Raw genomic sequence first — 14,399 nt, forward strand, 5'->3', positions numbered from 1 at the left:
TACATGGTGGTCATAAAGTGATGGACATGGTCAGAAACAATGCTCGGGTAGGCCGTGGCATTTAAACGATGCCCAATTGGCACTAAGGGGCCTAAAGTGTGCCAAGAAAACATCCCCCACACCATTACCCCATTGCATTAATGAGAAATTTAACAGGTGTTCCTAATAATCCTTTAGGTAGAGTGTATATTTAAAGCGTAACTAAACCCCTGGTCAGAACCTGACTCCACCCACTGGCAATATTTGAAAAATGCAAGAAAAGTGGGCAGATCCCAACTGAGAGAGGGGACGATCTAAGCTTGTACCAAGTGTGTGGTGAGATCGTAACAAGGGCGTGGTGAGCTTGAAACTGATTACGTCACGAGTTATTTTTTGGACCCAACATCCAATAGGAAAATTCAACTGCAGTAGCCACCGTTCAACCTGAAGAGGGCAGCACTCAGATGTTTTTATACCATATATTGTAGTATTGAAACACTTTGTGGCGGTTTCCCGGACAGTGATTAGACTATTCCTAGACTAAAATAAATTTAAGAGTTGTCCAAACTGAAAACAACTTGCACTAACATATCTTAAAATACATCAGTGCCCTTTGTTTTGCTTCAAAATGCACATAAGTAATGTTTTTAGGAAGGTGTATTTGTTAAAACTAGTTATATTTCCTTATTAAACTAAGGCCTAGTCCTGGTTTAAGCTAATCCCTGTCCGGGAAACCACCCCTTTATATCCAAATGTCAAAAAACTTACTAAAATCAATGAACAGCACTAATAAAGCATCATTCTTACAGATCATTAACTAAAAAAGTTGGTTTAGGGTTTAGTTACTCTTTACTTTTAATAATTTTAAACCTGTTGTTTGTAACATACAAACTTTTACTTTCAATTTGACATAAGTAAAAATGTTTTAAAATATTTTTTGTATGTTAAAATGATATTTGAAATATATATTTTTTGCTGTATGGGTACATTAAAGCAGCTGATAGCATGCAATGCATCAAACCTAAAACATTCAAGCAGTGCCATTAAAATGGCATAAAAAGGTTTCTCTTAAGATAAAGTCATTATTATAAGTGTGACAAACTAAGATTAAACAGATACACAACAATAGCAAATGATTAACTCTTAGTATAAATAGCATTTAATTTTTTTGTCCTTTAGTTTACCAGTATTATCAGTGTAAACATTTTAACAAGGGCAATTCACAATCACAGTTAATATAAAACTTCTGCTATCAAATAAACTGTCAGTGCATCATTGTGTTTGTCCAAATGGATAAATCAACTGTGGTTAACATTTATACCAAACTGTGAGGAATAAAACAGAATGGGGAAAAATTGTTCATAGCAGCATGAGTATCTTTAACATATCTACTGATAGAAATATCCTCCCCACTCTCACAAGGTTTCGTGATATAGTCACATAATTTTTAAATTCTTCTTCTATGATATTATCACGAATTTCCATGTCCCTTCATGATCGTACAATGAACTCCTGTTTTCGTGTGATTTTCACGTACTGATTTTTAACTGCTTTTTCCGATTTTAAAACCATTGTCGCTTTGGGTTAGATTTGGTGCTTGCATTAGAATGTCACTTTATATAATGGTTTATAATATTTTTTTGGATTTATTTTTCTATATGTCGCTTGGCGTTAGGGTTAGAGTTGGGTTTGGGTAGGGATGTCAAAACAGTTGAGTAACCAATACGTAACAATCACACGAAAACAGGAATTCTCCATACAATCACGAAAAAACATGGAAATTTGTGATAATATCACGAAAAACGAATAAAAAATGTACGTGACTATATAACGAAATTTCGTGAGACTGGGCTGAAATATCAGCAGTTTAACCATTAAAAAACATTAATAACTGTTGCTTAAGTACTGTATGTATGAAGATCATATGCTACAGTTTTTGGACTGAAGACCGAACAACCCAAAACCGTATATTCACAAGGAACAAACACAAAGATAAGAGCTTTAAACCATAAAGCATTTTTGGCCAACAATAGTTGGCAAAACATAAATATTACAGCATTTCTGTTATAGTGTGAAAGGACAAAAGATGAGTCTAGTTAATGTTCACTTTACACAACATGAGTGTCTTAGAAGCAAAAGCTCAGGCGTTGAGTTCCTCTGTTTAGAAATGTTAATCATTCATTCATAAAGTTGTTGTTTATTGGTGGTGTGGCATCTGCGAGAGCGCCTGCTGAAGTGTGGTCTCCAGTCTCTGCTGAAGAGCATCCAGCCGCAGGTCCAGATGTTCCTTTAACCTTCTCTCCATCTCCTCCATCCTCTTCTCTACAACCTGTTCCAGAATCTTCTCGAATCCTCCACAGCACATGTGACCCTCCCTACAGCACAAAATGAAATGGACATTCAGTGGATAAATGAAATATACTAAATACATTACAATAGATTTATTTATTTGTATAATGCAAATAATCAAACAACAAAAAAGAAAAGCCGTTTTTTAAAAAATGGAAGCTCTCCGTACCCTAGTACAGTGGTTTTCAAACTGGGGGCCATAAGATGGTGCCAGGGGGGCCCCAGTTTTATGACATTTTATGAAATACATTAATTTATCATGAATTCTGTGTAATTAAACCTAAAAAAATAAGGCTACTAACCAAAAGCAGTAATTTTTTATAAAACAACATTTTTTTTTTATTAAAATGTTGAGTTTTAAAACAGTTTTTTATCACAAATTTTCTTTGGGGGTCTGCGAAGGAATGCACTGTACACAAGGGGGCCCGTACGCTGAAAAAGTTTGGGAACCACTGCCCTAGTACATGCTACCTAGTATGATAGCTCATCCTCGAATTAGGGATGTTAATAATAAGATCTTGGATTAATTGTCAATAATAATTAATCCGATAAAACTTGATGATGGTTGAAAAACAAGGTCATGCACGTGTGCAAAAGAAGAAAAAAAATGACGTGCAGAAGTATACTAGCCATGAGCACAATGATCATCATTTACAATGATGCTCGATGCCAAGCACACACCTGGGCTTTTTAACGTCATGCAAGATGGGAAAATGAAGTTTTGAATGAAGCACCGATACTTCCCTAACCAAGATTTGAAGCCTCAAAGAGGGTGTTGAAAACAGTGCCATCTTTTGGTTAATAAAACATATAGCACTCCATCAATGAAGCAACAAGCTGATGAAATTCAGATGAATATTAATATTATGTTTACAAATAAAGCTTAGACAACATGTGTGTGAGTGGTCAATATAATAAATGTATTTACTGATTCAAGTGTGGCAATAAATTCCAGTACGAGTTAATATTCATACTGTACGATTCGATACTGTATTTTACTGAACAATGTTCACAACATGCACAAGTATATGTACATAAAATACTTTCTATACACTTTTATGTGGGACTAAAATGTGAATAATGCAAATAACATGCTTTTTTCTGACACACAAAGCGAAGCACGCACGTGATGTGACCGAGCAAAAAGTGAAGCTTTGTTTGTGATTGGTCATGTGAATTTCTACGTTAACAAAACATGCTTCGAATCGAGGCTTCATCTGGCATTCCCACTTTTGATCAACAAAAGTTCCGGTTCAAATGTAACATCACTAGATCTGATCGGGTCTGATACAGAAAATGCAAATATGGTCTCTAGGGAAGCCTGCATGCTTAGCATAAAAACGCTGCTAACACTCCTTTACACAAGAAAGGAGACCAGAGGAAGTTTTTTATGTAAAAAACAGATCAAAATGTAATCTTAAATTCTGTCAAGAAATTGTAAAATGTAAACTGTAACTGACTGTGGTAACACTCTGAACGCCCGCAACAGACATCACTGATGATCATTATTGACTGGCTGCAGTGCAGCACGCAAGCCAAGTTGACTGTTGCGCGTTTTCTAATGGTAGAATACCAAAGGTTGCTATCTTCTTAAAGGGATAGTTCACCCAAAAATGAAAATTCTGTCATAATTTACTCACATGTTGTTACAAACCTGTAAAAATTTCTTTGTTCTGATGAACACAGAGGAAGATATTTTGATACATTTTTGTAACCAAGCCATTTGTGGATCCCATTTACTTCCTTAGAATTCTTTTTTCCTACTATAGAAGTGAATGGGGTCCACGAACGGTTTGGTTACAAACATTTCTCAAAATATCTTCCTTTGTGTTAATCAGAATAAATAAATTTATACAGGTTTGTAACATCATCAAAGTGAGTAAATGATTACAGAATTATCATTTTTGGGTGAACTATCCCTTTAATTAACTATTTCCCCTCCATTGACGAGTTATCTGTTTTGTCAATGAAGACAAAACATTTGCATGAAAAAACATGTTCCTGATGAGTTTTTAATTCTATATAATCCATTCTATAATCGTTCTGAATCTGATCTCGAAAAAAAGTCCTTTACAAAAATGCAATTATTTCAGCAGATGCAATTATTATGAGCAGAAAAAAAAATCACAAAAAATGCTTGCAGGCAACTTTTCAAAGAAAAGGCCATACATCCAGTATCTCTGCTGGAAGTGACAACAAGAAAAGTGCCCTTCGTATGCTTCTTTGATATAATTACAAAAAAAGTTGTTATCAACGACTCGAAAAAACGAGGTGAACAACTAGAAAATAATACTTGATGATAATGAAACTTTTTTCCTGACATTTTCTGACACATGGACTTACTTGCGACTCTTACCAGAGAGTGAACGTAATGCGGAGTTATACACCGTGTCTATTAGTTATTATATTTCATTACGAGAATAAAATATATCAAATTCTAAGTTTTATTTTGTTTTATGTCAAGAATTTTCTTTGGAGGGGCGCAAAAGAGATGCACCCTACACAACGGCACTAGGCCATGACCCCCTCACCTCATTTTAATTAAGCTTAACCTGGTTTGATGTATGGACACTTTCACTTTTTAATCTGAAATAGTTATTGGTTTAACTTTCAGTGCTAATGTTTCAACTAACTGTCAACAATTCCTTAAAAACATCTAAAGCATCCACAAAGCCAGAAAGAAATTGCTTTTAACAATTTTCTTTTAGACAGTTTGAACACACATAGTTATTATGACAAAGTGGTGACTACTGCACAGTGCACAACCACACAGTTTGCTCAAAAGCATGGCTCACGCTTACCGTTCCCCATTCCTCTTCGGAGATGTGGCTTCCTCCAGACGGAGCTGTGTGACCTGGCCGCAGACGCTTTGAAGCATCGGCAGCAGCTCTGGGTTGATCGGGCCGGTCGACATGACACTTGGGATCTGATTTTGACTTTTGGTGGACAGAGTCTGCTCGGGGCCAGTCGGTGGAGTACTAGAAACACCGCCTCCTTGTGACAGACAGCTCAAAACTCCTCCTCCCATAAGAAGAGGAATGAATCCACTCAGCATGTCTGATTTATTCTGAACACAAACAGACATGATCATTGTTCATTTGCCAAGCACAGTCTCATACAGTCCAAAACACAATGCTACAGCTACAAATAAAGAGCTAAGTGCGTCTGATATGTTTTCTTGTAAATTAGCATTTTTTATCAGACTCTTAACGGATTCTGCCACCAAAATAGTATTTCTGAATGACCTGGATTAGGCGGATTTGAAGCAAAATTATTTGATGAACGTACAATAATACGTGCCGAGAGTGATATGATATCACTTAATTTTGATTAATGCTTTTGCATCTGAGTTCCTCAATTATTAAACGTAAAAACTAACATCCATGTAAAAGCTGAAGAAATTGTTTAGCTCCCACACAAAGAATAAAGATGCACCAGGGTCTATCGACACAATGGGCCTCATTCATGAAACGAGTGTACGACAGAAAACTGGACATTTATCAATATGGACGTGAGTGATGGCTACGATCAAATATTACGTCATGTTTCATCTTGTGTACGCAAGTTTTTGAGTTTGTGTGAGGCTGAATATTCTACACATTTTTATATCCTATCTGAAAAAGGAAAAAAGAAGAAATTACATTTACATTTGCCAGAGCTTTCATCCACGTGGAGTTGTGGACAAATCCCAATGTATGTGCACTATAAGTCACTTTGGACAAAAGCTAAATGCAAATAGCTAAATGAAAAACAAAAGGTCTAGAGTTGAGACAATCATGATGTCTGAACTTTAGACTGTGATTGGAAAACAAGGAAGCTGTTTTGTATGATGGGATGTGAAAAAGAAACGATATAAGCTCAAACTATTTTGAAAAACCCCAACGAGACATCCTTGCTCATTTAAAATCAATTTGAAAGACTTGTGTGTTCAACTGTGTGTGAGACAGATGAGTCGTGGGTGCAAATGAAATATGTGTCTGGGCCTTTAGGGTATTCATTCTTGAATGCCAAGTTTGTGCTGTGAGTAAATTATACCACTAATAAAAGATCAGAGCAGTGCTGATTATGTTTTAATAACAGGCTGGATTCAGACCTTCTGCTGGCTCTGCACCAACTCCATAAGGTTTTGAGCCCCTGGTGAAAGGGTGGTGCCCATATCTTCCATCATAGCCTGCACGCGCTGCAGGTCAATGCCTGGGTCCACGGTCAGGCCACCCTGCTTTTCCTTAATGGTTTCTAGTCCCACACCCACATGGGTGATAGTCACAGATGAACGGCCACCAAAAGACAGCAGCTGTGTAGAGAAACTTATGGTAAGCCAACAGAGACAAAGTGTGTGTTTGTGATGACAAACTGGCTTTTATTTTGTGGTTTGCATACCTTCACCTCACATGAAGTAGCAGGGCTTTCTAACACCAGAACATTTTTGTAGTAAGTCCTCTTTTCCTCAGGCCTGAAAGAAAACAGACAGTTAACATTAAGTATTTTAAAATGAGTAGTTTAACATCATGTAAATCTAGCAACAATTTTTTTAGACAGCAAAAACTAATTTATATGTAAAAATTAAACATACTAACATATATTAAACTAACTTAACTAACTAACATATAGAAAATATCTCACAATTAACAGCAATACCACCAATACCACTAAAGCAATATCAACAGTTAAAAGTCATTTAAAAGTAAATATTTAGCAGACACTTTTATCCAATGTGATTTACAAATAAGACAGAATGTTTAGAAGTAGAAACAGAGTTCAAGCTTTGGGAAAATTAACAACATAAAAGGTATATATGTGACCCTGGACCACAAAACTGTGTGTGTGTGTGTACCTGGTAATTATCACGTTGTGGGGACCAATTGTCTCCACAAAGATAGGAATACCAGTATTTTTGTGATCTTGTGGGGACATTTTGATGTCCCCATTAGGAAACATGCTTATAAACCAAACAGAATGATGTTTCTTGAAAATGTGAAGTATCAGAAAGTTTTCTGTGATGGTTGTGGTTAGGGAATGGGGTAGGTAAGGGGAGTAGAATATACAGTTTGTATGGTATAAAATGCATTACGTGTAGGGGTGGCACGGTTCACAAAACCCTCGGTTCGGTTCGTATCACGGTTCTATGGTCACGGTTCTCGGTTCAGTACGGTTGTTGTTGTTATTTTTTCTTTTAATTTTTAACACTCCAGAAATGTATTATCTTATTAATGTATTAATTATCCATAATTTAGGATACAGTATTAAAAAAGTTATATCATGTAATCATGCACAAACTGAATTTGACTTTAAGCACATTATTGGGACCATCTCTGAGGAAAGCCAGGTGAGATTTTGATACAGCAAGACGGAAGACATTGATGATTTCAACATGCTTTTCATTTATTTGGCAAAAAAGAGAATGTGTATTGCCATCTACATGAACTTATGTGCCTTTTTAGCACACAAAGATAACTTGCATTTATCAAAATGCTTACTTCAGTGTAGCTCTAAGATTTATTACTGAGAGGCTGCTTAAATACTGCAGAGAGTATATGTGGATGAGAGAGAAACATAACGTTTATACCTGTAATATTTAAATCCGTCTCTTTTGTCCACTTTTGACCATTTCTGTCCTGATTACTTTAAGGGGCAGTTTATGAAATAAGATCGCGCAACTTTCACACGCTAGCAAAATGAAACTACGCGGAAATCAGCCGCTTTCGTTTTATCAATGAAAGGCTAAAAATAGCGCTGAATACGAAAAGACGTAAAACAGTGTTCATTACCTCAGATTAGATAAATGGTCGGAGAGAAGGCTGTCGCGTGTTGCTGTATCTATTGTTTTATTTCCGCTGTCATCATAGGTAACATAAAATAAAAAATGTTTCCACACACCAAACTTATACGACACTGGGGCATCCTCCAACTGCGGGCAGACTTCCATTTCTCTCCCTCTTGCCATTTCTACACGTAACATGACCGGCAGCAGTCACTCTCCATAGCAGTCACCTCTTCTTTCGCGCTATTCGCGAAAGGGGAACACGCTATCTGGGGTCACATACAGGGCATGAGGCTACATTGCGCATGCCATGAACAGTTGAACCGTACGGCACACACGCGCTCCGAACCGAGACACGCAAACCGAACGGTTCGGATTTTTTTAATGAACCGTGCCACCCCTAATTACGTGTATGGAATGTCCCCACAAAACATGGAAACCAGAATGTGTGTGTGGTCCGGACAGGGTTAGATTAAGCCAAGACTAGGCCTTAGTTAAATCAGGACATTTTGGTTTTTACAAACATCCCTTCCAAAAAGAACAGTACTGATATGCATCATGAGACAAAATAATGGCACTGATATATGAAGAGTTTGGTTGCAAAACGCGATAAACACCATTAAAAAAAATGAGTTACTGCCTAAATCAATATTGTATCAGGTCAGTATTTTACAAGTAAATTCTTAATTTCACGCAAAATCCAATATCCGCAGTGTTATTCTGTCATCTTTTCTCCCTTTTTTTGAAATAAATCTGCTTAACAAATCACAGCATTCCATGGACTGTAAACAACAATGACAGTGCGTTGAATACACAGAATCCTAGTTTTTATCATCTTGTACTTCGTGATCAACAAACAAACAAAAACAAAATAATACTTTGATGGCATTGATAAATCTGTGGTGGTTTTCTGTGATGGAAAAGAAACATAAGCCATCAACATCTAATAATTTACGCGAGAGGCACTCGGGAGACGGAAAATGCTGGTTGTTGCTTGTTCTCCCGACAGCATCAAGCTTCTGTCATGCTAACACATTGACCCCAGGGGATCTTATAAAAATGTTTCATTATTTTACGCAAAGCCAATGAAAATCGAGCAGGACCAAAACATTTTACAGCTGATCATTGTGAAAAAAGTTCAGCGACGACGTCCCAAGTATTCCCGCAGCAATGACACTGTTATTAAGAGTAAGTAAGCGTTTTGGTTAATGCCATTAATGTAAATTTTTTTAATCAGTCTATACCACTAGTCAACTAAATGAATATAACATGGCAAAGATGAATGCACATTTATATATTGATTCAATAGATTTATAGAATTTTGAAAAAAATAATTGTCATGAAAAAATAATAAAAGCAAAAAACATAAAAAATTCAAATCAATAATTTGATTTTCATAGATTTATTATAAAAACAATAAATCTATGAAAATCAAATTATGGATTTGATTTTTTTATGTTTTTATAACCTTTAGATGCTATGTGAAAGTTTGTAACAGAAAATAGTGGTTTTCATCTTGTCATTTCTTGTTATTGAAAACACGATTTTACCGAAATTAGTTAAAATGGATTTATAGTGTTTTGGAACAAAACTCTTCATACGTTTTTAAAGGGGACATTCCACAAGACGTTTTTAAGATATTAAATAAATCTTTGATGTCCCAAGAGTACATATGTGAAGTTTTAGCTCAAAATACCATATAGGTAATTTATTGTGGCATGTTAAAATAGGCACTTTATGGGGCTGAGCAAAAATGCACCGTTTTTGTGTGTATCCCTTTAAATCCAAACGAGCTGCTCAGGTGGGCGGAGTCTCAAGCGCTCACGCTGTAGACATGACAGATCATCGAGGGAGATTCTCTCACGAAAGAAGTTAGTGAGCGATGTTCAGCATTATATATTTGAACAAGTTTAAAAAGTCAATCATCTGTTTTATGCATACTAAATACATGTTTATCAGCAGATGGGGAATATTGTGAAATAAAAATAAAGACTTAAAGCTCTCATGCTACTCTCAGTGTTTTAAACAGGCACAATGATTTTCAGCATGTTACATATAAAATACACTTCCACAAACACTCTTTTTGTCCAAACCACACGAGCACATTTAAATAATCTGTAATAAAACAACACGTTTAATGCTTAAACTTTAGAGAAACAGATCAAATGACATTTTTAAGTTTATTGTGTACACATATTGAACACATTCGAGTTTCTGTCAGTCTCTCATCTATCTTGTAACTCCTCGTATTCGTATCATATCATTCCTCGTATGATAGTGAATACGTGTCGTTTACTCACTCTGTCTCGTGCAGTGCATTAATCCTCGTGTACATTTATATCAACTTCAGAGAAACACATTAAACAATACACTTAAAAGCGAACCGTTGCGTAGCTCTCTCTCTCCTTTGTTCGCTCACTCGCAGAGTGGTCAAACCTACCACCAAAAAACAAAGTGTTCCAGCCAATAAACGACAAGAAGGATTTGGGAGTGGGGGTTGGGCGCATTCATGACTCGTTTAGAAAGCATGGAAGGGAGGGGAGGAGTTAGCTACGCTACGCGTTTTGTTTGACAACACTTCGAACGTCAACAGGAAGGGACGTCACACAGATTCGCTTAGAACACCTTTAAATGAATGTAGCTCATGCATTTTAGTCTGGGACCAAGCCCTGTCCAGGAAATCGACCCAAAATGGCTTCTTAATCAAGACTTCTAAAACCTGTCCTGGAGGAACCCCAGTCGTGCACATTTTGGGCAAACTCCAGACAATGTTTTTGTGCCCTTAAAGGGCACTCTTGAAGGGGATGATGCACCAGATAATGAGAAAATTACATTATTTCCATTGCTATATTTGCAAAGTGTATTTTTTTCAGAGCCAAACTACAAGACACAATTTCCTCCAAAGTTTACACATCAAGAGCTTTGATCTTCAAAGGGAGTAGGGCAGTGGTCAACAACCCTATTCGTGGAGATCTACTTTCCTGCAGAGTTCACATCCAACCCTCCAAACACACCTGAACCGGCTAATCAAGCTTTTTGAGGCTACCTTTGAATTAGTAGTAGATCTATAGGAACAGGGTTGGTGATCACTGGAATAGATAATAGGCCATACAAAGGCCATTTCTCAATTCCAAGAATGCAAAGAATGGACTTGTGTTCTTATGGAGACCGGTCTTGCCAGGCAACAAACTCTGAAGGATGCGAGGACAGAGAATGCATCTTTGGCCTCATCCACACTTATTTGAAAGGTAATAATTAGGTAATGTCACAGAGCAGTTCAGTTCAGTCACTTTGTGTGCGTTTATAAACAAACCTTGCATGCCAGAAGTGTTTTTTTGCTAGTTTGAGCCTGACACAATGTCCAGCATCACGTTATTTAAATAGCAAAATCATTTGCACCCATTTGTGCACCCATGGGCATGCTGGCTTGAAAACAAGGTGTGTTCAGGCGTTGGCACGTTGCTTTTTTGAGGCAACTAAAATAGACTACGCCACATTGACTAACTACAACCTGGCCTAAAGTATAAGGCGCAATATTGTTTTTGTTATTTAAAGAGCGCATTAGTAATATGCGCCTATAAACAGGACGACAACTCACGTTTGCTTATTACACACATGGATGCGCAGCAGCACACAAACGGACATAAATGAAGAGTTTAATAAGAGTTTTTGCCTAAACTCTGCCCACAGGAATACGTCATTCGCCAGCTAAGCTCAAAGGGCTCTGCTAAGGTAAGCTGCTGTCGTATCACAACACACTAAACAAACTAAACATTCAGAACTTGTTACGTATTTCTGAATGAGGGGTTTCATAGAACAAGGAAGACATCAGCCGTTTTTAGGACAATGAGATAAGTAAATTGTGTGAAACATACTGCGTTTTCACACGTATAATGTTATATTGTGCACTGTAAACACAATGAAAGCTTCAAAAACACAGAAAGAACAAGAAGAGTTGATTCACCTGTAGCCTGGTAAGCAGTTTTTTTCATTTTTTTAATGCTACCCCACAGATTTATAGTGTATGATGACTTTATTTGTCTAGAGTTTTTATGTTTATCTTTTCAGTTAATCCTCTACACCCCTGCACCACTCAACTTTGGGAAAACAACTAGCCACTTTAGCTGGTGAGCAAAAAAGTTAATGTAAAGGCCTGGCTGTAGTACTTAACCTTAAAGCTACACTGTGTAGGATCTACTCCCATCTATATATGACAACCAACTGAATATTATTTTTTAGAAACGTAGCTTAGACACTCCTTTTTCATCGATGCGAGGAAAAATATTCCAGGGGCTGTTACACTTGGTATTAAGATGTGTTTTGTCGATCGGATCTACGCAGGTTGAATATGCAGGCTGCATACGTCATCAAGCCTGGTTTATTTAAGTTAACTGAGCATTACATTGTCTTGATGACGTATACCGCCTACACATGCAGTGTAGTCTGAGTGTAGTCTGAAAGTGTGAAAGGCGGAGCTTGAATTTCAGGAATGTCCCTCGTTGGCGAATGTATTTAAAAGATGTAGGCGCAACATGGATTCAGCCAGTCGAGCGACTCGCCCGTATGTATTCTAAATAGCAGATTCTACACTTACAAGAATACTTTGATTAGTAGGTGGAAATAATTACACATGAATGAGCACATACTTTTCAAAAGAACACATGGGTTTTTTGCTATGAATTAACTCAAAAAAACTACACAGTGGAGCTTTAACTGAAAAAAGTTGAAAATACCCATTACTGAAGGGTCTTTGAACTTCCTCTCCACGACAGGTGCCACAGTATTCACCAGAACCTGAATACACTTCAATGGTGCGGCCTTCACTGACAACCTGAACACTGCTGATCAATGATGCCGAGTTGGGCAGACACTGTAGTGTGATAACACAAGACGAGTCTCCTTCAGCTCTCTCCAGACAAATGGCTTTATACCTGTGGAGAAATATGTGGAGAGGCACAGTGTGTCAAAATAACACCTAACCCCCTTTATGGGTTTGAATCTACATACATTTAGTTTACCAGCTTAGTTGTTTATCACTTACAGGTCAAATGCATAATCCTCATTCTTGCAGTGATCACTGAGTCTGATCTCTTGTGTTGTAGTAAGAATATCGGACAGCTGGTTCTGTGATGTGCACAGCCACGAGCTGTATACAGAGATCAGACCATCTTTGCTGGAGTTCATCCTGATCAATTCTCTTCACTTTCAGCATACAACATCTGCGTGTGTTAGATTAAACAGTTTACTGCAACACATCCAAGACTATAACCATAAAATGAACTGAAATTTTAATATTTTACCTATGTGCGTTCGTAATTAAGTAAATGTATGAAGAGTTTAAAATACGTATTAGCTAACTGTTAGCCATGCCCACAGAAAAACACCGCATTCTCATTTTTCAATTAAAGTAATACAATGACATACCCTTATACTACTATTATTCAGTTTTTCCGATAAGCAAGGCATAATGTGTCCATTCACATCAACAACACATGCTAAACCAACTGCGAGCGACTACAGATGCTACAGGACCCAAAGTGACGCCCATTCATAAGCCTGAGTGAAATATCGAACTCACCTCATTAAACGCTTCTGAGTTCTGGAAAAATATTTATTTTTTTCCTCTTCAGTAATTAAATATAATAATAGCACGATGACGTTACAAGTCTCACTGTTCCTGGCGTTCTTCTGTAAATCTAATAAAACCGTTACTATGAAACATTTAACCATACGTACGTATAACGTACACGTTTTGGTTACTGAATATATATATATTTAAAATCATAAATGTTCGAATATTATCTCAGACAATAATTATTGTAAATATAGCTGCAAGCAGCAATGGCGGGCCCTCGCACGTTTTTTTACCGCTACACGGTGCGTCCGAGAAAAAAATGCACGGTGGGCAAGGACATCAAGTGGGTAAAACATCAGTGGGCTATTTAATGTTGTTTCTGAGCCATTTGGGGACTGTAGGTAAAAGAAACCCCACATTTTAGACAAACAGGGGCACTAGTGAGCCACTTAAGAGACACGCCTATGTCTGACCTTTTTGTCAGCACTTAACAGCTGAAAACTCTGATGTGGGTGCCAAATTTAAAGTTCAACTAAGCACGCCAAGAGCCTTAAACATGCCTGAAATTAAAGTAAAGTTTGACGCGTTGCCATGGGAACAGCGTTCGATATGTCAAAAATTCCTTCGCAATTTATCATCTACAATGTCTCGGCATCATGTTGACCACTTCTCGTGTCAATCGCATGAAAATCCTAGAAGGAGTATTTAAAAGTTAACTGTATGCAACTGAAAGGC

The 14,399-nt window shown here is 37.2% G+C and overlaps 1 protein-coding gene across 4 annotated transcripts; it reads right to left on the reverse strand.

Annotated features, from left to right (window-relative positions):
* Window positions 1–1,115: 1,115 nt before the first annotated feature.
* Window positions 1,116–13,653, reverse strand: c4h10orf88 (chromosome 4 C10orf88 homolog). 4 transcript variants are annotated; one of them, XM_055175635.2, is made up of 7 exons: window positions 13,514–13,653; window positions 13,131–13,308; window positions 12,823–13,020; window positions 6,715–6,781; window positions 6,422–6,622; window positions 5,130–5,395; window positions 1,116–2,354 (listed from the first exon to the last, which is right to left on the reverse strand). In XM_055175635.2, the coding sequence occupies exons 2-7, from the start codon at window positions 13,271–13,273 to the stop codon at window positions 2,177–2,179; spliced, it is 1,053 nt and encodes a 350-aa protein (XP_055031610.2). In that variant the 5' UTR covers window positions 13,274–13,308; window positions 13,514–13,653; the 3' UTR covers window positions 1,116–2,176. The 4 variants fall into 4 exon arrangements, with proteins under 4 accessions (XP_055031610.2, XP_055031607.2, XP_055031608.2 ...); XM_055175632.2 differs by having other exon boundaries at window positions 6,709–6,781; window positions 13,514–13,652; XM_055175633.2 differs by lacking the exon at window positions 13,514–13,653 and adding an exon at window positions 13,390–13,490 and having other exon boundaries at window positions 6,709–6,781.
* Between the last annotated feature and the right edge of the window lie 746 nt (window positions 13,654–14,399).

This window comes from Misgurnus anguillicaudatus, chromosome 4, assembly GCF_027580225.2.
Source record: "Misgurnus anguillicaudatus chromosome 4, ASM2758022v2, whole genome shotgun sequence".
Classification (NCBI taxonomy): domain Eukaryota; kingdom Metazoa; phylum Chordata; class Actinopteri; order Cypriniformes; family Cobitidae; genus Misgurnus; species Misgurnus anguillicaudatus.

Coding starts and splice junctions, on each gene's coding strand:
- c4h10orf88 (XM_055175632.2), bottom strand. CDS start 13,273: ATGAACTCCAGCAAAGATGGTCTGATCTCTGTATACAGCTCGTGGCTG. Junction 13,021..13,130: donor GAGGATTATGCATTTGACCT/GTAAGTGATAAA, acceptor ATTTCTCCACAG/GTATAAAGCCATTTGTCTGG. Junction 5,396..6,421: donor TGGTGCAGAGCCAGCAGAAG/GTCTGAATCCAG, acceptor GTTTGTGTTCAG/AATAAATCAGACATGCTGAG.